At 41.9% G+C, this 23,428-nt stretch overlaps 1 protein-coding gene across 12 annotated transcripts in view; it reads left to right on the top strand.

Moving 5' to 3' along the window:
- SOX5 (SRY-box transcription factor 5) overlaps nt 1-23,428 on the top strand; it is a 1,141,232-nt gene that overhangs the window by 708,984 nt on the left and 408,820 nt on the right. For all 12 annotated transcript variants that reach the window (XM_061638411.1, XM_061638415.1, XM_061638414.1 and 9 more), the window contains one exon: nt 20,775-20,985. In XM_061638411.1, the coding sequence (XP_061494395.1) occupies nt 20,775-20,985 (211 nt within the window). The remainder of the gene's footprint in view (nt 1-20,774; nt 20,986-23,428) is intronic.

Below are 23,428 nucleotides of genomic sequence, written 5' to 3'. Positions count from 1 at the left end.
AAAATAATTAAAAAGATGAAGTATGACTCTTGTAACCAAATACCCTGCCTTTGTGTTCGCCCCCTATCTGTGCTCAAGGTCTCTAGGTGCTCAATGGGAGATTTTTAATTATTTTTCTCTGTTTGATGTTGCTAAGTATAATGAATGGATTTCAGAGGGGTTTTTGTAGAACCCTCGATGCGTATCAGTTCAATGCTGTTAGGCACAGCAATACCTGGCTGGATCAGACCCTGAGATTTGCTCTTTATAGATCTGAAGACCAGAAACACCAGATTGTTTAAAGCCAGGCTCTATTAGTCAAATCACACATCCCTGTCACAGCTATGTGCTTTCCTTCATTCTTGGGGGCAGGGAAGCAGAGAAAACTCTGCACACCTTTCTGGATTTAGCCCAGCTAGCTCTGCAAGGGTTTATTCTCATATCTTGGCATACCTATAATAATAAGGAAATGGGACCTGCCACATAACATTCAGTGCAAAGTGCTCCTGTTCAGGGAGCCAGCCAGCCAGCTATGTCTTTTTAAATAGTACATCATTTTTCTTCTCTCCCCCCAGTTTTCCACTTTCCCCTAACTTAATGTTCTGTGGCCATTGAACATGCTCAGTCCTCAATGGGCTGTTTTAGTTGTTTGTTTGTTTGTTTGTTTGTTTGGGTGTGTGTGCTCCCTTAGGATTTCCCCCCTACATACTTTTTTCCCACTTTTGCAAACCTTGTAGTTATTCTGAGCAAGCTCCTGCTACTGCCCTCTTGTTGCCCATTTTGGCTACAGTCCTGTCGTCACTCTCCACTTGATTTTGTGATTAGAGGGAGTGAACAATAATAATAGCCAGGGGGCATCCCTGCCATGTCAAAGCCCCTAGATACAGGAGCAGGCAACAGCAGCTGGTGGCTCCATGTCAGTGGGGTCTTGGAATCCACTCCAGGGTTTAATGAAGCACCTTGGACAACTCCTGGAAAGTTCAGACTAAAATCCAGAGCAGAACTTACTGGCCCACTAACATGGAGCCGCCAGCCACCATTGGGAACATGTTTCATGACAGAAGACACGAGGAGGTTGAGTGAAGTACAGGGATGCTTGATAAATTCAATCTTGGTGAGTTCCAGTATCAGCTGACTTGATTCACATCCCCAGGATGGAATGGACTCATGGGTTGTGGGAAACAATGTTATTATGCACTCCCCAGATGTTTTGACACACTTCAAAACCTGGCCTGGCAACCAAGAGGTCTTCTGTATCTTTAAAAGTTGTGCAGGGGGAAGGGAGAATTCCACCTTGTGGTTTTTCCTGTTACAGGGTTGTAAGAACACTTGCACTTGGCTGACTTTCTCTTCTCCTAAAGATACAGGATCAGTGTCAGGGATTGAACCTGGCAACCCTATGAGAGACAGTGACTGGCCCAAGGTCACCCAGTGAGCTTCATGGCCAACCAGGGATTTGAACCCTGATCTTTGAGGTCCCAGTCCAATACTCTAACCACTACATCATGCTGGCCCTTTTGTTGAAGGAAGCAACTGGCTTGCCCTCACTGCTAGCTTTTTCAGTCCCCCTTTCTTAGCCTGTTGCTTCATTCATCCACCAAACAAGAGTTTCATTTGACATTAAGTGAGGTGGAGTTTCTAGGAAGAAAAATCCCCTTCATGAATATTTCGGAAAATGCACCCACCCACCTGCCTGCCATTATTGCCAACCACACATTGTGTTGAGAATCTTGAGAGGCTATTTCTGCTAAAGCCTCCCGAGATCAAACAGATTTATGAGTGAACCCATGCATGCCAAAGTGATATAGACCACACATGGATATTTTGCCACTATGGTTGGACCAATGTATCATTTGTGGTTTTTCTTAGTTCCTCATATTTCTGTTCTTAAGTTTAGTTTTTTTGTATTTCCCTGTCAGTGTGCATAAATAAAGTCTACATGAAAATTCATATATATTTCCATGTGTATTTCCCTATATATTCACATTTTGCAAGCCATTTCCCTTAATATATTTATTTATTTATTTATTAAATTTATATCCTGCCCTTCCTGTCAGGATGGCAAACAAAAACACTAAAAGCACTCTAAAACATTAAAACAAAACATCTCCTAAAACATATTCAAACAAAACAGCTTTAAAAACATATTCAAATAAAACAGCTTTAAAAATATCTGAAAAAGCAATTCCAACACAGACGCAGACTGGGATAAGGTCCCTTCTTAAAAGGGTTGTTGAAAGAGGAAGGTCTTCAGTAGGCGCTGAACAGATAACAGAGATGGCACCTGTCGAATATTTAAGGGGAAGGTTTCCAAAGGATAGGTGCCATAACACTAAAGGTCCGCGTCCTATGTTATGTGGAACGGAGCTCTTGTTGAGATGGTATCTGCAGAAGGCCCTCACCTGTAGAGCGAGTGATTGATTTGGTATATAAGAGGTAAGACAATCTTTCAGGTATCCTGGGCCCAACCTCCATAGGGCTTTGTACACAAAAATCAGAACCTTAAACTTGGCCCGATAGCTAATGGGCAGCATAATGCATTTTTGTATATTGTTTTCAGTAAGCTGAGCATTTTGTGTGTGTGTGATTTCCCCTAATGTATGCTCTTTTTTGCACACATTTTTTAAATTAAAATTTTGAAGAACAGAGGAGTTTCAGTCCATATATTTGTTTGGGAAGTGCAATTTAGGTGGGCTCTCATTAAAATATCAACTGAAGGAATCCCTTACCCATCCCCATTCAGTACCAGGCTATGCTGTATGACTGATATTTTTTTGGGGGGGGGAGAATTTGTTTTAGGGAATGAAAGAGGGCTTCTTAAAATTGTTTAGAATAGATACACCAGGCTTTGTATGGGAGACTGCTAAAAAGAAAAAGGAAAGAAAAGCAATAAGTAATAAAAAAGAGAGGATTAGTTACATTTTAAATTCAGCTCCTGTCAGAAGAGAGAAATAATAGGAAGAGAGGTTAAAAATATGTTATCAGTAAGAATTATGAAATGAGGCTATGCTTTTAAAATTACAATTTAATGCAGATAGGAGGAAAATAAATGCAAAACACAGATAATCAGGGGAGGAATGCACTTGGAAAAGAAGTAATGGTGAAAAAAGATTTAGGTGTGACAGAGCAAATTAGATGTGAGCCTCCTCTAAGGCATGGAAAGGAGAAAAGAAGGTAACGAGGAGGTAATTGTCCTGCTTGTCATAGCTTCTGGTCAGATTACATGTAAAATATTGTGTTCAATTCCCAGGCACCTCAAAAGATGTCAACAAATTGGAGGGATTTCAGACGCGAGGGAGAGAAATGATGAAAGGGCTGCGGGAACTCATTTGGGGAGAAAGATTGAAAGAGCTAAGTATGTATACAGAAGGGGCTAAATGTGGCAAAAGAACTGCCTGAAAGGATGTCAACTCGTAGAGACACCAAGGAGGGAAAAGAAGGTGGTTTCAAGGGCTGAAAGGCAACATTAAGAGGAGTAATAGCATCAAATTAAGTCCAGGAAAATTCAGCATGAAGAGGGGAGAGGAATAGTCTTCTCGTCATGTGGTCTAGCCTGTGTAACACTGGGCCTGCTTGTACTAGATGGGATACCCTTCCTTAACTCTATTTCATTTTTATTTGTTGCATTTATTTCCCACCTTTCCACCAAGGAGCTCAAGGTGGCATTCTTAGTTTTCCCCAGTGCTTTTTTCGTAAAAAAAATAAATAAAAAATGAGGTGCTATGAGTATTCCAAACCTTGATAAAAGTGCCATGGGTGCCAGCACAAAATGGTTGCCATGGGCAGCAAAAAAGAGATACCAGTATTCCACACCAGTGAGTACTGCCACAAAAAAACCCTGGTTCTCTCCCTCTTCATTGTATCCTTACAACAACCCTGCGAGGTAGATTAGACTGACAGGCAGTGGTTGCCCCAAGGTTACCTGGTGAATTTCATGGCCAAGTGGGGTCTCCCAGGTCCCAGTCCAACACTTGAAGTGCTTCACCATAATGGCTTTCCCATGTGGGCCCAAGCAGCCCACACACCCCATAGGTGCCACAGCCTCCAAAATTAACAGATTGCTTGGAGCCCTTACTTATTTGTACCTCCTCTTGTCTTGTCTCCCCTGAAGCTAACAAATCATGGAATCATAGAATAGTAGAGTTGGAAGGGGCCTATAAGGCCATCAATTCCAACCTGCTGCACAATGCAGGAATCCAAATCAAAGCAGCTTTAGTCAACTCCTCAGGTCCATCAACTGGGCTTTATCCCTGGCTCTGCTCAAGGTTCCTGGTCTGCCAATGGATGCTTCCCCTTTATCTCACTTCCAGTTGACAGCAGCTGCCAGTAGCTGACTGTCTCAGAGAGGCTCTCCCTGGGGAGAAAGCTATACACACTCAAAATCATGTGGAGAGAATGCAGGGGAGACGTGAACATGTGAGCAGAACTCCAGTTTATTCAGGAGTTCACATGGGGGCTTGAAAAATCTCCACATGTAGAGTCTTTCTCACGAGCAGCTATGCACTGGTCCAGGTAATTTGTACCCAGGTACAGAATAATGTGAGAACACCCCTATAGGAAGAGGCCTTTGTGGTGTGCTGGGATTCTGCTGGCAATCAGGTTAGGAGAGTAAAGGAAGGACTCTTTAATGCAGGGAGTAGTTCATGTGTTGTCTTCCAGATGTTGCTGGAGATGGGATGCAACAGATTTATAAATGGGCATATGGGAACCTGGCATGCACCAGAAACAGACTGATATATCCATCTCTCTTCTGTTGTGCCTGCCCATCATCTGTTGTCTAAAGCAGGAATGGTGAACTTGTTGCTCTCCATATAATGTTGGACCCTAACTCTTATCAGCCTCAGCCACCATGGTCAATGGTCAAGGATAAAGGGGCCTCTGGTCCAGCAACATCTGGAGAGCATGACATTGGCTACCCTTAGCAAATGAAAGCTTGTGAATTAAAGAGGCAAGTTTTGAAATACAGAGAGGGCTTGGGTGACAGTGAGACACAAAAGACAGATTATCTAGAGCGGAGGTTCTTAGCCTGTGGTACATGGACCCCTAGTCCATGGATGGACTTCAGGGGGTCCGTGAACCAGGTACAAAAAAAAATGCAGTAAAATATATTTGTGGGGGTCCATAGCTTTCATCAGATTCTCAGATGGGTCCGTGACATCAAAAAGGTTAAGAACCACTGATTTAGAGGGTAAGTGGAAGGGGAAGTTGGCTTTTACCGCCAATATTTTGAATAGTATTATAACTTTGCTTCATGCTTTTTCCTTTTAAACCAACACAAGTTATTTTAGAATACAATGTAATAAATGCTTTATAATGATAACCTAGTGTGTCTTCGGTTTTGACCTGTCCTTCTCCTATTTATTTTTTTAATAGGACCACAACCCAACTGGAAAAAAGAAACAAATTGGTTAATTAAATGAGGACTTATATTTATTTATTTAAAAATATGTATAACCTGTCCACTATCCAAGGATTTCACGGCAAGAGTACACTGTCAAGATAAGACATGGATAAAACATTAAGACAATAAATCATCTTAAAACATAAGTGATGATCATTACAAATCAAGCAGCAACATTAGCTACCAAATGCTTAAGTAAACAGCCAGATTTTACCTCAACTGAAATGAAAGCAAAGTTGGCTCCAGGCAGATCTTAGAGGCAAGGGCTTTCCACAAGGGAAGAACCCCTGAAAAGAAGGCCCTGCAATCTAAGCACACCTATTAACACCCATTGAACTCAGTCGTACTTTCTTCTGAGTAAACATGCTAAAGATTGTGCTTTTTTATTTAAAATTGCATATGGGTAAAAGTTATGTTTCTGGAGCAAGAAAGAAGCATTCCTTGTTTTTTAGATGACGTGCACTTGTGTCACGGCAGTCTTCTTAAAAGAAGCTTTTCCCTCTTCAAAGATAGTGTTTGCCATCTGAGTTGTTTTATAAGGTATCTTGAAGATTCAGGACGGACAAAATAAAGTACTTCTTCATTTTGTGCATAGTTAAACTATGGAATGTGCTCCCACAGGAGACAATGAGGGCCGCCAAACTGGATGGTTTTAAAAGAGGTTTAGACAAATTCATGGAGGATAAAGCTATCAAAGGCTACTAGCCATGATGGCTATATTCTTCCTTCATGGTTGGAGGCAGTATGCTTCTGAATACCAATTGCAGGAAACTGCAGGAAGGGAGAGGTGCTCTTGCGCTCAGGTCCTGCTTGCAGGCTTCCCATGGGCATCTGGTTGGCCACTGTGAGAACAGGATGCTGGACTAGATGGGCCACTGGCCTGATTCAGCAGGGATCGTATGTTCTTAATAATAGTGTTTTTTTTTTAAAGCCACCTGATGGTTACTATTTTTACTTCATTGATCTAACAGATTTATTAATTAAATTCTGCAGGCCTATTTTCAGGTGTATGGCTGTTCCAATCTTTGGATAGATTTTTCTGATTCTGTTCTATAAATCTTTGATGGGTTGGCCATGCCCGGTGTTCCACTCCACCTGTCCTTTGAGTATTTATTAGTGCTGTGCCATCAGATTTTTAAATTACCTTCTCCCCATAAGAAAGAGTCTGTTTCTTCCTCACATTTTCAGAATGGATACTAGTTATTGGGAGTCACAAGCTGGGGGAGTGCTGTTGCACTCAGGTCCTGGTTGCAGACATCCCACGGCCATCTGGTTGACCACTGTGAGAGCAGGATGCTGGACTTGATGAGCCTTTGGCTTCTTATACTCTTACAATGCTTGAGAAACAGGGTTGTGCTTTCCTTACAGGATGGCCAAGAGGTGTGTGAGAGTGTACAATCATCTCTCAGTGGTCTGCGACCTTTGAGTCTCAGTACCTGGGAAGGCTGCAGAGTGCAGGCCAGCAGAAAGCTTATTTATAGAATGAACGAAAAGACTGCCACAAACATCCTTAGCCACCTTCCAGGTTAAAAAAAAAGCCACATCCACCCATGAGAATTTCACCAAAATTTTAATAATATTTGAATGCAGGAGCTTCCCCCCCCCCCCAATTGATTGGTGGGGAATGGTTGGCAAAAAGTGGGAGAAATGTTTGGCACAGCACTAGTATTTATAAAGAATGTCTGTAATCAATTTCAGAATGGACAAGTGGGCAGTTTATTCTTGCTACAGATTTCCATTCCTTCTGTTTACTCCTGTGAACTCCCCCCCGTTGTAATGATCAACTGGGCCCCATTGAAAAGAAAGGGATCTTGATTTCAGCTGACTCATACGAGGAAAATAGACAGTTTTAAAACATTGGGAATGGTATACTAAATTCTCTCAAAATCTTTGGCAGATTGTTGTTTAATCTTTAAAAGGGCATGTTTGTGCAGAGGTTTGTAGGATTGTTTGAACAAATAATTGACAGGCTTGAAAACTGACTACGACTGCAATCTGTGTGCCCACTTCCTTTAGAGCAGGAGTTCCCAAACAGTGGTCTGCGAGCTTTGTTCAAGTGGTCTGCAGCATGTGTGTGGATTTGTGGTTAAATACGGGAGACAGCACATCCACCACATTAAATGTTTATATTGATTTTACTTGCATTTTATTGCTTCTTTTACTGCTTATATTGTATTTTGTTGTATTACAATCTGAATTATGTGGGATTTATATTCCAATACAATAAAATACAATATATAAGAAATAAAAGAAGCAATAAAAATACAATTAAAAATCGTACAGCATCTAGCACAGTGCATTACAATTGCTACAACAGGCAGAGAAATCATTAAGTGGTCCTCTAAACCCTCAGCAATTTTCAGGTGGTCTGCGGGGGAGGCGGAGTTTGAGAACCATTCATTGAATTCTAATTTATCTGCCAAATAAAAACTATGAGAGTTTCAACTAATTTATAAGGTCAGTTTCAGGCATTTTTAAAAAGCATATCTGCAACAGTCTTTGCCTGACTGTAATGCACAAAAACATACACCAGAGAAGTGAAACTGACAAGTCTTGACTATCCCAAACCTTGTCTATTTCATCAGAGAGGCAGCATCTCAAACCAGTCAGTCATTACCCAACCAGCAAATGCAAAGGAGCATATTTGATGATGGTGTTGTTGTTGTTGTTCAAAAGGCAAGTATGTGCAGAGTAATATTTATTTTTTCACATGGAGCGTCCAAAGATAGCAAAGGACCCTTAAAAAAAAAAAAGGCAACCCTATGCACACTGCCATTTCCACAAATTCTGGAAATGTGAGCTGGAAAAATGGCAGAAAGCAATATTTTGGTTCCATTGTGTGTCATGGACAACATTTACCAGAGCTACTAAATGGGGGGGGGCATTTGGAAGCCAGTGAAATTCTTTCCCACCATGTGATATCATGGAGAACGTTGTCTTGGGGGCAACTACACACACAGTGGCTCTCCTGTCATGTGCATCCGCCTCTGTGCATCCACAGTCAGATTTAGAGTGGCCACCACACCGCTCCCTGATTGTATGAATTGGCCCAATGAAAGCTAACTAAACAATGAATGAAATAATTCAGGTTTGGGGGGAAAACACAGATAATTAAACTCAACCTCACCAGACATCATAACTGGAAAACTGATTCTAAGATTTTTTTTTTCCTGTGAAGACCTCCTAGACTGCTTCCGCAAAACCTGCCTATCCATTCATTACTGTCCTCAGATGGGCAGTTATGTCCATAGATTTCTGGCTTGTAATTACCCAAATACAGGCAGCTGGATTAACTCAGGTCAACGAACAATTCAGTGCTCAGTCTGTTTGTGGGAGGGTGATGGGGAGACGGCAAAGAGAGGAGAAAGCTTATATTAAAGTTAGTGGTGGCTCTCAATCTGTAATTTGTGGTCTGTAAAGTGTTTGCTGGTGGTCTTCAGAGAAGGAGTTAAGAATTTACATGTTGCTTCCAGCTTACATCTAAAAACACCATATTTGATGAAGTGGGGTGATGTCAGGTTTGAATTTCAATGTTTTCCTGATTGTTTTAAAAGTTTGTATATTGTACAACATGACATACAAATATGCAGACTGGGAAAATTAGGAGACCAGTTGCTTGACAGCTGAAGAGAATTGAAGGTGGTATGGCAGAGTCACAACTGACCATGGTCTAGATTCTCATTACTTCTTCCTGTTATTTTCTCTGATCAGTGAAAATGATCCATCAGACAGTAGTGAGACAGGCAGGGGGCGGGGGAGAGGGGATGAGTGTATGTAGCCTCTGTCTGCATGTGTCCTATAGATCTTAGTTGTAATAAAACTTGCAGATATTTAAGGTGAACAAATTTTCTTTATCTGGAAACATAATTATACAAAGCAAGAGAACAATTGCTCACAAAAAGCTAAATCCATTATCTGAAACACAGATTATGAAATCAACAGTCCTCCTGAGCCCAAAAGGGAAAATTAGACAAGTCTTGTTTGCAAACTTTGTTGTCAGCCAGTCCAAGTATTATTCTAATCCATGAGTTGCACTTCAGAGCTGCTTCTTTGCAAACATGTTTTATCCCAAAGTGAGAGAACCATCACAGCAAATGGGAAACTTGCAAACTACACCTTGAAGGACATAGCCCAGCAATTAAAACCAAGTTATAACAAATAACAACACACACACACACACACACACACACAGGGCTTGGCCCTGCTCATGTTGCTTGCCAACTGTGCCCCCAGCAACCCCACCCACCCCTCACCATCCCTCTACCCCCTAGACCTTGCCACTCCCATACACACTAACCCAGGAACAGGGAACCTTTTTGCCAAGTTTGCATGGAATCCCCTGCTAAAATGATGGGAAAAACATCTCTTTAAGAAGGAGATTCTGATTTACACATCTCCCTGATTCAGGGAGGCATGTGCCTGAGAATCCTCCACTGAAAGGGAGGGCTTTTTCCTTATCATTTTAGCAAGGGATCCCATGCAGGTTTAAATGGAACCCCCTGCTAATGGTATCTCCTGCTAAAACAATCTGAAAATGGTCCCTTTAAGGAGGAGATTCTGTTCCACACTTCTCAGGATGTGCCTCAGAATCCTCCACTGAAAGGGGTTTTATTTTCCTGGTTTTCCCTGCTAAAACAATGAGGGGGGAAAGGACCCTTTCAGCAGGAGATTTTTGATCCTCAGACTCCCCCGCTGAAAGGACGGGTTTTAGACCTCACGCACCAGGAAGAGGGAAATGGAGATGGGAAGTGGAGGCAGGTAGGCATCCCAGGTGAGCAGCAGAGGAGCACTAAGGAAAGGCTGGGGCAGCTCCTTGGCAAATGTCCTGCTCTCCGGGTGCTTCCTTCCTCCTTGCCCTTCCTCTGCTATTTTGTTGCTGAGGTAGGCAGCCCCGGCGGCAGTAGTGCCTTGCCTGGGCCACTTGCTGCTGCCTCCATGTTCTGCTGCCTCCCACTGCTGCGGCAATGGCCCAGCAGCATTCAGAAAGCATCAGTCACACTGTAGCTCACAGCACCAACAGTTGGTAGATGCCACTGCGAATTACAGTGCAAGGACATCCTATAGAAAATATGTATTTCCCTATTCCCAGAGATGGGTAACTGGTATCTGGCCAGTGGGGTGAATCCTGACCACCACCATCCTGCTAGGACCACTTTAACAGATAACAGGGGCATGATTGATAACATCAGGTGACAACTTCATAGGGGCTCCCTGTCAGTATGAATCAGCGAATCGTCGCTGTTAGCAAGTCTTGCTTGTCAAGGAACAATTGGGCATGCACTTTAAGCTCCCAATTGTTCCGTTGCAGCCACATCTTTACCTGCCTCATAGCTGATGACACATAAGATAGCAGGTGTGGGGCAAGTGGGCCTCACAGGCTAAATTAGGGCCCCTCACGGGCCTAACTGACCATACACCTAAATAAATATTTTTTTCAGCTCGCCTGCAGAACATGCTTCAGCTTCCTCTTTCAAGCTCTCAGCTGAGTGATTCCACCCCAACTTGATCATAGGGGTTACATATACTCACTGCAGACAATGATGGTTCCATCAGAGAAGAACTCTCATCTGTTTCCAGCCTATGTCCGGAAGGACAAAAATCATACACAGCATGAATAAGAGCCAAGCGTTATATGCTCTAATAATTTTATATATTTTTTCCAAATAAACCATTACTGTGGTTGACATAAACTGGGAGGTGTGATGTGATCATAAACGGGAAAGGAAATCTCTATGAGACAATCTGTCTATTAAAGTCTACATGCCATGCCATGGAAATGCAAACACTTGAGGCGTTACCCATATTCACGGAGTAGACTGTGAGCCAATTTCTCCGTGAATATAACACTACAAGCCACAGGAGGAGTCAAATGAGCTTCACCACTTTACTGTCTTTGTTATTCCGGGAATCCTGGATGAGATACAGAGAGGTATCTTCTTAATCCTGTGGTGGACCTTGGTGAGCTTAAGCCTGGAGTTATCTTCTTTTCCATTTGTTCTTATGCTGCAGTTTATTTGGACTTTAATGGATCTTCCTCCAGCAGTTTTCACTCTGTTCCTATGGTGACAATAGCTGGCTACTATTGTGTTGGTGGTTTTCACCTAACTCTCTCTCTCCCTTCCATTTTTGTAAATGTTGGACAATGAACATCAATGGGCTATTTCTATTTGCGTATTCATATCTCAAGCTTGGGCTTGTGGTGGGCCTATATTCAATGTCCCTCAGCAACTCAGTGACTCATGGAATCCTCATATTTTGGCTAAACATAGGCTGCGTTCCTGAGAACAATGAAGCCCTGCAGGAGAAATATTGGAGAAATTCTCAAGTCTCAGGGATTTAGGATCTGATCAAAGTCTGGTATAGATGAGGAGGTGGTGAACCTGCAGCCTTTCCGGATGTTGCACAACTAAAACTCCCATCATCCCTGGCTTTTGGCCATGCTTGCTGGGTTTGATGGGAGTTAGAGTCCAGGAACATCTGAAGGGCACCAGATTCAGGAAGACTGGCTTATTGAAATGTTTGTGACAGTGTAATCCATGAAGCCATATGTCTCCTCTCTGGTTTGAATTATGTTGTTTCAGGCTTTCTTCTTCATTTATATCAGGAATTGAGGACATCTTTGGCTCTCCAGATGTTGTAGAACTACAACTTCATCATCCATAGCCATTGGCCATGCTGGCTGGGGCTGATTGGAGTTGGCGTTCAACAATTGGTTGTATTCAACAAAGTCCTCCTTGGTGCAGATGCATTGAAATAAATGAATCTAAATCAGTCATATCTATTAACTTCAATGGCCCTAGTCTGAGTAGGACTAGCAATGAATACCACTCAGTACTTGGAGGACCACAGATTCCACACCACCATGATAGATGGACAGATATTTTCACAGAACTCCAGGGACCATTGTCCACATTTGTCCTCTCAGCCTGCTACACTCCTCGCTTATCATACCTACCATGGTCCATTGTCAAAACCTTCCCCTTTCTTGATTCCTGTCCTTCCCTTCCTTTATCCCTTTATTCCAAGCACAGTCCCAAGGTACGGCCTAAAGACACGAGGCCACCATCTTGTTCAGGCAAAGCAGGTCTAAGCCTGACCAGAGCCTGGATAGATGGCTGTCTGAAAACTGCATGTATGCCACCTTGGATTTCATTTCATTTATTTATTTATTAAACTTGTATACTGCCCCATAGCCAGTTTACAATGGGCTGTTTACAATAACTAAAAACAAATACAATTTAAAATGCATCTTTTAAAAAACAATTTAAAACACAATTTAAAAATTTAAAACAATATAGAATAAAACAATATGATGGAAGAAAGGGAGGATATAAATGTAAGAAAATAAATATAAATAAATACTCACCCCAAAATGCATGGAGTATGGATGTTGCTGCGGGTGGAGAAGACACAAGTATGCTTTGCTACAAATAAAACTTTGCTTAAGTGAGTCACTTGAAAGCTTGGCCTTGTGTGGCTTGAAACAAGAGCTGTGGATGTTTTGCTCTACCCTAACCTGACTAAGCATTGGTCGAAGCAGCTAGCAAGCACAACCCAACCAACTGGGCAAAGGAGTACAATAGACTTCAGCTGATTGCTCTTTATGGTGCTTGGGAAGGCATTTTTCAGTCTAGTCCTGACGGGCTGTTTGGCTGGCTGTGTTGCCTTCTCCAGAGCGTTCCTTCTGTTGGGTGGTACTTGTGTGTTTTGACCTTATTTGATTTATTTTGGCTATAGCTAATTGACTGGCTTGCTCTTTTATCACAGCTTTAGCAGAAGTATCATGTGGACATGAAAAGTACCGTTGACATGGAGAGAATGTGAAGGTGCTCAGGACGTCCATCTTGGTTGAGATGTTGCATGGCAGGATGCTCAAAGGCTGGCTCAAGAACAGGGCTGTTGTCCAGGACAGTGAAAGTATCCAAACCCAGCCGAGTCACGGGCAGTTTGTATGGGCAATAAGGAGGATAAACCTATCAGTGGCTGTGTTCTACCTCCACTGTTGGAGGCAGTTTGCCTCTGAATACCAGTTGTTGGGAATCATGAATAGGCAGAGTAGTGTTACCCTCAGGTTCTGCTTGTGGGCTTCTCATAGGCATCTGGTTGGCTACTGTGAGAACAGGATGCTGGACTAGGTGGCCCTTTGGCCTGATCCAGCAGGGCTCTCCTTACATTCTTAAATTGCCAGATTGTCACAGGCAGTTCATCTGAGGAATTCATCTCACAAGTCCCTCTCATAAGAACATGGGAAACTGCCTTATACTGAGTCAGCCCGTTGGTCCATCAAACTCAGTATTGTCTACACTGTTTGGCAGTGGCTTTCTGTGGTTTTGGGCAGGGGTCATTTCCAGCCCTACCTGGAGATGGCAAGGATTAAACCTGGGACCTTCTGTGTGCAAAACAGATGCCCTGCCACTGAGCTATGGCCCTCTCCCCACAAGAGGAATAGGATTCAGTTCTTCAGGTGTAGCTCAGGAATGGACTGAGTGGCACCTGAGGGACATCATGCCTAACTGTCTATGTCAGTCTTCTCAAGCAGAAATAGGATACGCATGATAAAGACAGTAGCAAAAAAAATCCCTTTTATTTTAAAGGGTTTAACATGTATCCATTATTTTCATCCGCCTGAATGTACTTTTTGGCTTATGAAAAGTGGCTGAGAGATAACGGTCAATGTGAGTCAATGTACAATACTGTATGAAGTTCTAGCTGAAACAATGAAAGAAAGCATACTATAGAAATATTTCTGAGTAATATCCAGAGCGTTCCTGTGAAATGAAGTTTTAGCATTGCTTCCTGAATGCAAACAAGACAAAAAAATCTTCCGAATACAGTACACCTTTTTTAACTCTCTCTCTCTCTCTCTCTCTCTCTCAATATCTATTCTGAAACTCTTACAAAATGATTTCTCTTTTAGGAAAGGGATGAGAATGCTGACTAATCGTTCGGGGGGGGGAGAGAGAAAAAATATCCAGAGCGAGGATAAAGTCCATTGTCCAGTGATACGACTTTACCTGTCAATCACAAAGGTGACAAGGGGGCTAGATTAAGCAAAGCTTCATCAAGATTAACAAAGGGAGATTATTGACCTCATCGGGAAAGGGCAGAAGTCTGTTTTATCATTAAACCTTGGATGTTCCGTCACCGATGGCGGGGAAACCTGTTTGACAATTTGAATAGCAACTTCCGCTGTGGTTAGCGCTGGATGGACTCGGAACAGACCATTCTTGCGTCCATCTCTTTCATCCTTAAACTGTCAGGGGGAGGGGGAGGGGCAGGAGGAAGGCAAGGGAAAAGTAGTGTTACCCTTCCAACAGGATAGAAGTGAACGTCCCTGCTGCTCTTTAAAGCGAGAAAGAATTTGAGTCTGGTATTGTGGTAAGTCGAATGTCAATTTGCAAGGGGGAAAAGGCTGCTTTGTTGTTGTTGTTGTTGTTTGAGCTGTGTGGTGTCCTAGCACCCATTAGCATGAGATTCATGATGTAGAAGAACGACCCTGAATCTCCCTGCATGGAAACAGCTGCTAACCTCATAAAACTGTTAGAAGGATTAACACAGCCAGGGACTGAAATGTAATCAAACTTGAATAGGTGAACGGATCCCTAGTGGAGAAAATATTCCTGAAAATTGGGAGTGGGCAGAGAGAAGACAGTACCATATCGTTTGCCGTAGAGCTGGCAACTGAGGTTTCCCACGTTTCAGCAGTCAGTTGAACCTCAGAAAGTCTCTCCTTCACATGCACCCTAGTTTTTCATTGACGCTCCTCACAAGTTAGTCTTGGGGTTTAGGGATGGGAGAGTCATTTTATTCAATTTGCATTTAAAGGCGAACTTCCCTAATCTGCACTTTCTGAAACAATTCAAGAACCAAAACACAGCCAGCCTTTGAAATCTGTACTTCTCTGGATTTTGTTATGCCGTGTTCCAGCCAAAATATACAACCCATGCAGAAATGCATATGCTAAGGTAAAATGTGCATATAAATGCATATATTACTGAAATTAACATACAAAACCGCATTTTATTAGGGAACGTTGCTCCACAAACCTTTGGATATTAGGGAAAATTGCCTACAAAATGTGTGTATTAGGGGAAACTGATATTTAAAATGAGGACTTTTTTAAAAAATCGCAAAATGCTATGGAAATGTGGAGAACTGAAATTAAAATTGGAAAAATGAGCCACAAAGTTTCACCTGTTGTAGTTGAAGGCTCTTCCACAGCCCGCTGTGCTTTTCTTTTTAATAAATATTAGCTAATTCATTATTATTCTGTGTCTTTGCCAAATGCTTGCTAGAAACACTTGCTTAAACCAAGACATATTTTTTTCTGAGTAAATGTCAGAAAGTTTTGGAAGAATGTTTTGGTGAAATGGTTACTCTAATTCATCCACCCCAACTTTCCTTATTAGGCATGTTTTTAAATTGCTTTTTAAAAATGTCTTTTCAAATGTGTATATTTGTTTTTAATGTTTTTAGTTGTTGTAAACTGCCAAGAGAGCTTCGGCTATGGAGCAGTATACAAATGCAATAAATAAATAAATAAACTTTCCTTATGCAGCCATGAACCAGAATTAAAACCTCTACTAGAATAATAAGCACACAGGGAAAGAGTTAAGAAAAGTTTTATTGTGATTTCACTAACCTGATTGCAATTCCAAAAGTTGGCACAATGTTAAATGTCAAGGAGAGGCTAATATGCTAAATGATCCTAATATGTGCTCAAAGACAAGAATGCTTTTCCCACTGCTTCAGACATTCCCCTACACCCATACCTTTTTGAGCTCCCCCATCCTTCTGCAAGCACTTGCTCAAGAAATGCAAACTAGTGGAAGTTGATTTAAGCACATACTCCACCCCCACAGTTTACCTCATATCTTCAGACAATAAGGCAAAGTTGCCATGGGCCAAACTACATTGCCAAAACATTTTTGCATTGAGCAAGGGGTTGGCAGGATGGCTTAGAGGACCCTCTCCGTGATTCTATGGAATAGATACAGCTGTTCCTGGGCATCAAACTACATGCGGAAGATTTAATATTTGAATTATTTCTTGTGTTAAAAAAATCCCTCCATGTCTTTAGAAAGCTAGCATGTGAGGGGAAAGGGTTCTACCTAAGTTGCTAACTTTCTAGCTGCAGGGTTTTTGTTTTGTTGACATGGAGGGGTATTCAAACACATGAATACCCATATGCATTCTGAATGGCTCTGGTCCAATAAGGGCTATTCCATATGCTCCCTCCCTCCCGTATGTGTAGTCCAGGTTTCTGCTCACTTTAAGATACTATGCAAATAGAAAGCCAATAAAGTAACCAGATCACCTATCTTCTGGTGACCAAAGGAGCAACAGTTACTGATTTCTAACAACTCAGCACCAAAGTATCTGTCCCAAATATCTAAAAGACCACCTCTCCATCACTACAGACTACAATTTCGGTTCTCTTGGTTTCTCATTTTTCCAATGTTAAAATCAGTTCTCTACATTTCTGTAGCAATTTCCATGTAAAAAAACCCTCATGAAATTCCTCAACATTTTAGTGTAGATTTCTCCTAGTAATTTTGACTAATGTACAATTTTTGCAAGCCATTTCTCCTAATATAATGCATTTTGCATGTTATTTACTAATATATTCATTTTTATGCACCCTTTCCCTAGAATATGCATTTTGGTAAACATTGTTAGGTTGAAGAACAGCATCGCAAAATTCGGATAAGTGCAAAATTCGGAAGGATGGCTGTGCTGGTTCTCATATTGGTTCAGAAAGTGCAAATTTGATGGTTGATAGTTGATCATTTTGAATAACTGAACAATTACATTGCTGTAACCTGCCATGGGGCTTTATAGTGAACATGGTCATAAGAAATCCTGGCTCCCTGGTAAACCTGTGGTCTTGCTATGCTCAGATTACAGTTCTGACACTAGATAAAGACAAGGGCCATGTTACTGCAGCTGAGAAGAATAGTGGATCACACACTATATTTTATCTAGAGCAATTTCTAGAATGCAGACTACATCAAGATCCTATTTTTATTCAAATGTATAAATCTTGTTGTCTAGTTTGTCATAACCCTCTTTTGCACATTACAAATGGCAGTTGTGAATTGTGACTTGACTTGCTAAAGGTTACCCACTGAGATAATGGCTGAGCTACAATATGAACATCAGTCTTTCAGGCCTAGAACTTCATCCACTGGCTCATGATTTTGCCAGATGTTCCCCTTTGCAAAAGGTCTGGACATCTGCAACTAGAAACAAACAGCAGAATCCTTCCATCATGGCAATTACTGTCTTTTGGGATGCATTGCCTTCTGTTTTCTTTCCCCCTTAATTTTGTTGCTTTATTGATTCATAATATGTATATACCACTTAATATGCTGGATCCCTAAGATGTTTTCAAAAATAGAAGGCTTTACAAACCATAGGATTTCCATACCTGCCTAATCATAATGGGGAGAGAATGAAATAATATAAACTGACTACAGGGAAGCACAGATAAGGGCAGAGTTTTTCAAGCTGCTTTTTTGAATGATTATAGGAAGAGAAACTCCTGGGCAGCTTCATAGAGGGACTCTTCTTTCATTTTGATGGGCCAAGTTTGATAAATGTATATCTCATGTTCTGCATTGGCGCACCTTTGTCTCTGGGGGCTGGTTAAGAAACTGCATAATTCCCTTATACCCAAAGATGGACAGAATTTGCAGATTCCATTGGATCACCCAGTTCTTTAGCACTGTGGAAAACAAATAGAATCTGATTTATGCTACCTTCTAGGCAAGCAGAAGGAGCCCATTCAGGTCAGTTTCCAACATTTTTAGAAGCTTCATGCCCAGAGTTGGTACACCTCTAAATCCCAGACACTGAGGAAAATCAACAGAGGAAAGCTGTTGCCTCTTGCATTCTAATGTCCATTTCACCAGGTCAGGAGAGTGGGAGTTTGGACGAGAACTGTTGCTTCAGCAATGAAGCAGCTCAGACTTTGAGAGCTCACCGCTAATATAGGAGCTGGAGGGTTGACCTCTTCCAGGCTCTCAGACAGGCCCTGATCCAGGCAGTTGCTTTCACATGTTTCCTCTTCCTCTCAAGTAGCCTCCCATGCAGCTAGACAGGCACTTTGCCAGTAGCCCTGAAGCTCCTGCCTGGCTCACCAACTCCTCTGTTCCTTTGTGTCTGGGGGTGATGGAGGAGGGTCTGAGAACTGATCAGAAACCAAGGCAGGAGGTGTGGAGACCTCCAGTCCAGGGGAAAGGTTTTTTTGACCCAACAGCTCTTCACTGGCAGTACGGAGATCAGCTGAGGAGGTTCCTATTCCCCCCCCCCAGACACACACACACACACAACTAATCTTCTGAGAAGATTTCAGATTCAAGGTCTGGGCAGGTCAGAACTCCGGCATCTGATGATATTCTTCCCAGAGGAACCTAGATGGCAATTATTAAAGGAGAAGATGGATGAGATGGACCTTTGGTTTCATGCACTGGGGATGTTCTTCAGTGATGCTGCCATGCGGAAGGCAGAGTCCATACTGTGTAGATCAGCACTTAAAAAACCAACTAGAGAAGGTTGAACCTAGAAAGGGACACGTGTGACAATTCAACAAACAAATATTCTTGTGGCAGCCTAAAAGACATTGAGCTGTATCCAGGAACATATAGAAACACACAGGAAGCTGTGGTCCATCTAGCTTAGCATGGTCTACACTGACGGGCAGCAGCTGTCCGAGAATTCAGGTAGGGATCTCTCCCAGTGCAACTTCAAGACTGGGCTTGAATGATCAAAGGGTTCAAGGATTAAATCTGGGACCTTCTGTATGCAAAGCAGATGATTTACCACTGAGGTGCAGTGCTTCCAACTAAACTGTACTCAAAGTAGACCTATTGGAATTAATGGACCTTAGTTGGTCATGTCTCTTTATCACAATGAGTTGTAGTCAACTAACTTACTCAAAGTAGACCCATTAAACTGAATTGCCATGGCTAACAGGTGTATTCATTTCAATGGTTCTACTCTAAGTAAAAGTTAGTTGTAATACAACCTAATGTAGTTAGACTTAAGTTGGATACAACCTTTATGGAGGAATGGAGGAATCCAACAGTAGCAAGCGGACTTCCCCTTGTGCAGCAGTTCTCTTTTTCTCCAGTGCACCTCCAAAATTTGTTTTGGAGGGCCCAGAGAAAGCTGAAGGAGGAAGGGGAGGGAGGCAAAGTCCCGCTGCATAGGCAGAAGAGGTCCATTCTGCTTGTACATAGACAGCATTGGGTAAAACCCTTAACAAATATATTGCATGATAGGTTCTGTAGGTAAGTGCTTAGTTCCTCAGATCCATGTGGAGATTGTCAACACAATTATAGGCCAGTAGTAGAAGAGATAGTTTAAGATACACAAACATCAAGAGAGCTTCCAAAGGAGGGGAGGGGGGTGGAAAGCAAATCAGGGCCAAAAGGAGAGAAGGGGAAGATGCTTGAAGTATCTGAAGGCGTGAAGAAGGCTGGTCTCATCAGGAGAGACCAGAATGTCTCTATTAAAAGTCAAATCCATTAAAATAGGTGAGAATATTCTTAGAGACTTTAATGAGCGCCAGATCTCACCTTTGTTGGAGGAATGTGCACGCTTGTGTCATTGGAAGTGCCATTTGCAAGCATCATTAGGACCACCTTTGCGCCAGAAGTCTTCTCTTTAAAAAAGTGTTTTTTTAAAAAAAGAAATAAAGAAAGAAAGATGGAGAAGGGTGGGGGGAGAAAATAAATAGAAAGATCTAAATGATCTGATCCGTAAATAGAAGATAGTTACTTAAAATGTGATTGGGGGTGAAAGGGGTGAGGAAGACACCATTGTGCAACAGGGCACTGGCTATTCGATTATTGTTTCACTTGTAAGAAGAACGAAACATCCTGACATTAAGCACTTGCAGGGGGGGGGGAAGGAAGCAGATGAAGAAACAGGAAATTAATAGTTCTTAGGCGAAAAGAAAAGAAAAAAGCCCCCAAAGGTTGAACATAAAAAGCTGTAAAGGAGCAAACAATTAAAGGTAATCCATACTGTTGTTATTGGAAAACCTGTGAATGTTAACAGTTCTCATTTGGAAGGGATACACACACACACACGCACCATATATAGTTTCTCTCCTGAACGCTAATCTTTTCTCACTTCAGCCTGTAATCTTAGTTTATCCTTGATGGAAATGCTTTGTTCTCTGTGTTTTTGATCCTATATTTCTGCTTCTTCCCTCCACACTTTAAATAAAAGTTTTGACATAGGAACAAACAGCAATGAACGCAAAAGAACAAAGGAATGTTTTTATTTTTCATCCCCTGTCTTCTCCTCTTCATCTGCTCACATGCGGGTGGTGTATTTCTTTTGTCAAGTAGAGGTGTCTCATCTGCTCTCATTTCTCTTTCAGGAAGTTGATGGCAATAAAGTGATGTCTTCATTTGCCCCGCACAACTCATCTACCTCGCCCTCAAAGGCAGAAGAAGGTGGGCGTCAAAGTGGAGAGTCCTTCTCCAGCACAGCACTGGGAACTCCGGAAAGGCGCAAAGGCAGCCTGGCCGACGTTGTGGACACTCTAAAACAAAGGAAAATGGAGGAGCTTATCAAGAATGAACCAGAAGGTACGTTATTAGGAACACATAGAAGCTTTCTGTCTCTCCCCGCCTCCTCCCCAAGTTGAAGATGCACAGGACAATGCTGAGTATTGAAGGGCCCATCTCCTCAATTTTCTCTTCCCCTACACAGTGTTTGGAAGTAATGCTAACTCGTCGAGCTTAAGTTAACCTAAAATAGAAACAAAGGCTCCAGACTCCTCTCGCGGCTATGCTAGAGGAGGAGGTGGAGCACTTGAACCTGAGGCACACTGAGACTTGTCCTCATAATGCTGAACCATGGTATAAGTGTAGGGATGTGAAACCTGTGGCCCTCCAATGTTCAGGAGTGCTGGAGGTGTAGTCTGGTAACATCTGGAGGGCCACAGGTTTCCCACCCCTGGCTTTAACGTTATGTGCAAATGAGGCCCATATTTTGTACGTTTGTGTTCCAAATACAGAAACAAATGAATTTGTATTCATTCTTCCATCTCTCCCCCTTTCCCCCTCACACTAACTTTATGGATTGTAAGACACATGTCTGTTGATTTCCCTGTTTGTTTTAGTAGGTTGTCTTGATCACTTCTGGGAGGAAGAGCGGGATATAAATGTAATACATAAATAAATAAGAAGGTTGAGCCAAATCATATTCCTAATGTTCCTGATGATGATGATAGGTTCTATTGGGGTTTTCAAAGTAATTTTAGTTTGAATCAATTTGTTTTGTATGTTTCAATTCGGTGTGTCATCGCGGATGCCTTTGATGCAACATGAGTATTGTAATTTAAGTGATAAATATTAAATATCACCTCCCTGACACCCAGGTTTGAAGCTAACTATAGTACAGCCCCCTAGGAGCACACAGGCACTGGTTGTGTCCAGTGATACTCCCAACCGGGAACAAAACATGAGGGGCGTTCAAATTCTGCATTCTGTGCCCAGGCATCCTTCATGATGGTTCACTGTAGCAGCTCCACTGCCAGCAGCTGGCTTCCAGATGTCACCTATGTGTGTGGCATCCAGCACTGAGGGTTCACCAGGCTTTGGTGCAGTTGTCCTATTCCTCCTTTGCCACTCCTCTCTCTCCATCTCTGTGACATTGGAGATAGGCCTCTCTAGGAACCACAGAAGGCTTCCAGGGGAGATGTAGAACATCTTCCTATCTTCTCTGCTACACACCCATTTGTCTGGTTAACCTTTGTGCATATTTATTTTAGGCTGCATTCCAATACCCACTTTCCTGAGAGTAAGCACCACTGAACTCAGTGAGGTTTACTTCTGAGTAACTTACTTACATGCATAGGATAGTACTATAACCGGCTCATTTTCTCTCTAAGTCAGCCTTCTTCAATCTAGTGTTTTCCTGGTGTTTTGGACTATAGTTTCCACCTGTCCCATCCAAAATACCTCAAAGACACCAGGTTTGGGGAGGTCACTCTAAGTCCTCTTATGAAACTTATACCTCTCAGATGTTTTACTTTTCCAGGTGTTTTTTTTTTTGTAAATAAAATTTATTTTAATTATTATCCACATTACATTCAAAACAACATAGATAGCAAGCATATCTTACAAATCAAAATATTTTGCAGGAAGTTATTACCTTAAATTCATTATGAAAACCAAATGATTCTGGCAGCAACTGATAGTTATCTACTCAAATCATTTTGATGTATGTACATTATGAATTTCCACCAAATGACATCAAAAGCCTGTGCTTGTACTCTACCGTGCAGGTACCACAGATCATGTGAAATTTTACCTAACACTGCTATATTCCATATATTTCTATATCACACATCTGGGTCTAATCCTTCCAGCATCTTCCATCTCTGTACTACTGTTCAGCATGCTGCCATTAATGTTTTACTTTTCTGTTGCATACAACATCCCCCAACTTCTGCTTATGTGTTGTGCAATTTGCCCTTCCCAGTTATTTTACATCCTTGCATGCCGTTAAAAAGATCAACTGGTTCTGTTCTAGCAGTATTCAGGAACATTGCTCTTTTCTGTTTCATATTCTCTTTCAACTTAACTGGTTACCTTCATGCATATGTTACAAGTTCATTTGAAGATTCTGAAGCATTACCCAAAAACTTCAGTTCTTTAGGGAGCTGGAGATATTTTATCTCCAGATTTCCCTGTAATCTTCACATTGGTCTTTCTTTGAATTGAACTTTTCTTTGATGTCTACTGCTGGAACTGTGTTATGTTGTGTGCTAAATTGTGATTGATTATCCATCAGAGATAGTTTTGCCTTCTAAGACTGTCTGGAACCAAATTTGTGTTGGAAACGGACCTCCTTTAATGGGACAGCTTACTCTCTCATTAGTCTTGACTATAATAGTGTAGGCCAGCCTTTCCCAACTAGTGGGCCAGCAGATGTTGTTGGACCACAATTCCCATCTTTCCTGACCATTGGCAATGCTGGCTGAGGCTGATGGGAGTTGTGGTCCAACAACACCTGGTGGCCCAC

Source organism: Rhineura floridana, chromosome 8 (genome assembly GCF_030035675.1).
Source record: "Rhineura floridana isolate rRhiFlo1 chromosome 8, rRhiFlo1.hap2, whole genome shotgun sequence".
Classification (NCBI taxonomy): domain Eukaryota; kingdom Metazoa; phylum Chordata; class Lepidosauria; order Squamata; family Rhineuridae; genus Rhineura; species Rhineura floridana.
The sequence above is the reverse complement of the archived record's forward strand: the minus strand, read 5'-3'. Positions and strand labels throughout refer to the sequence as shown.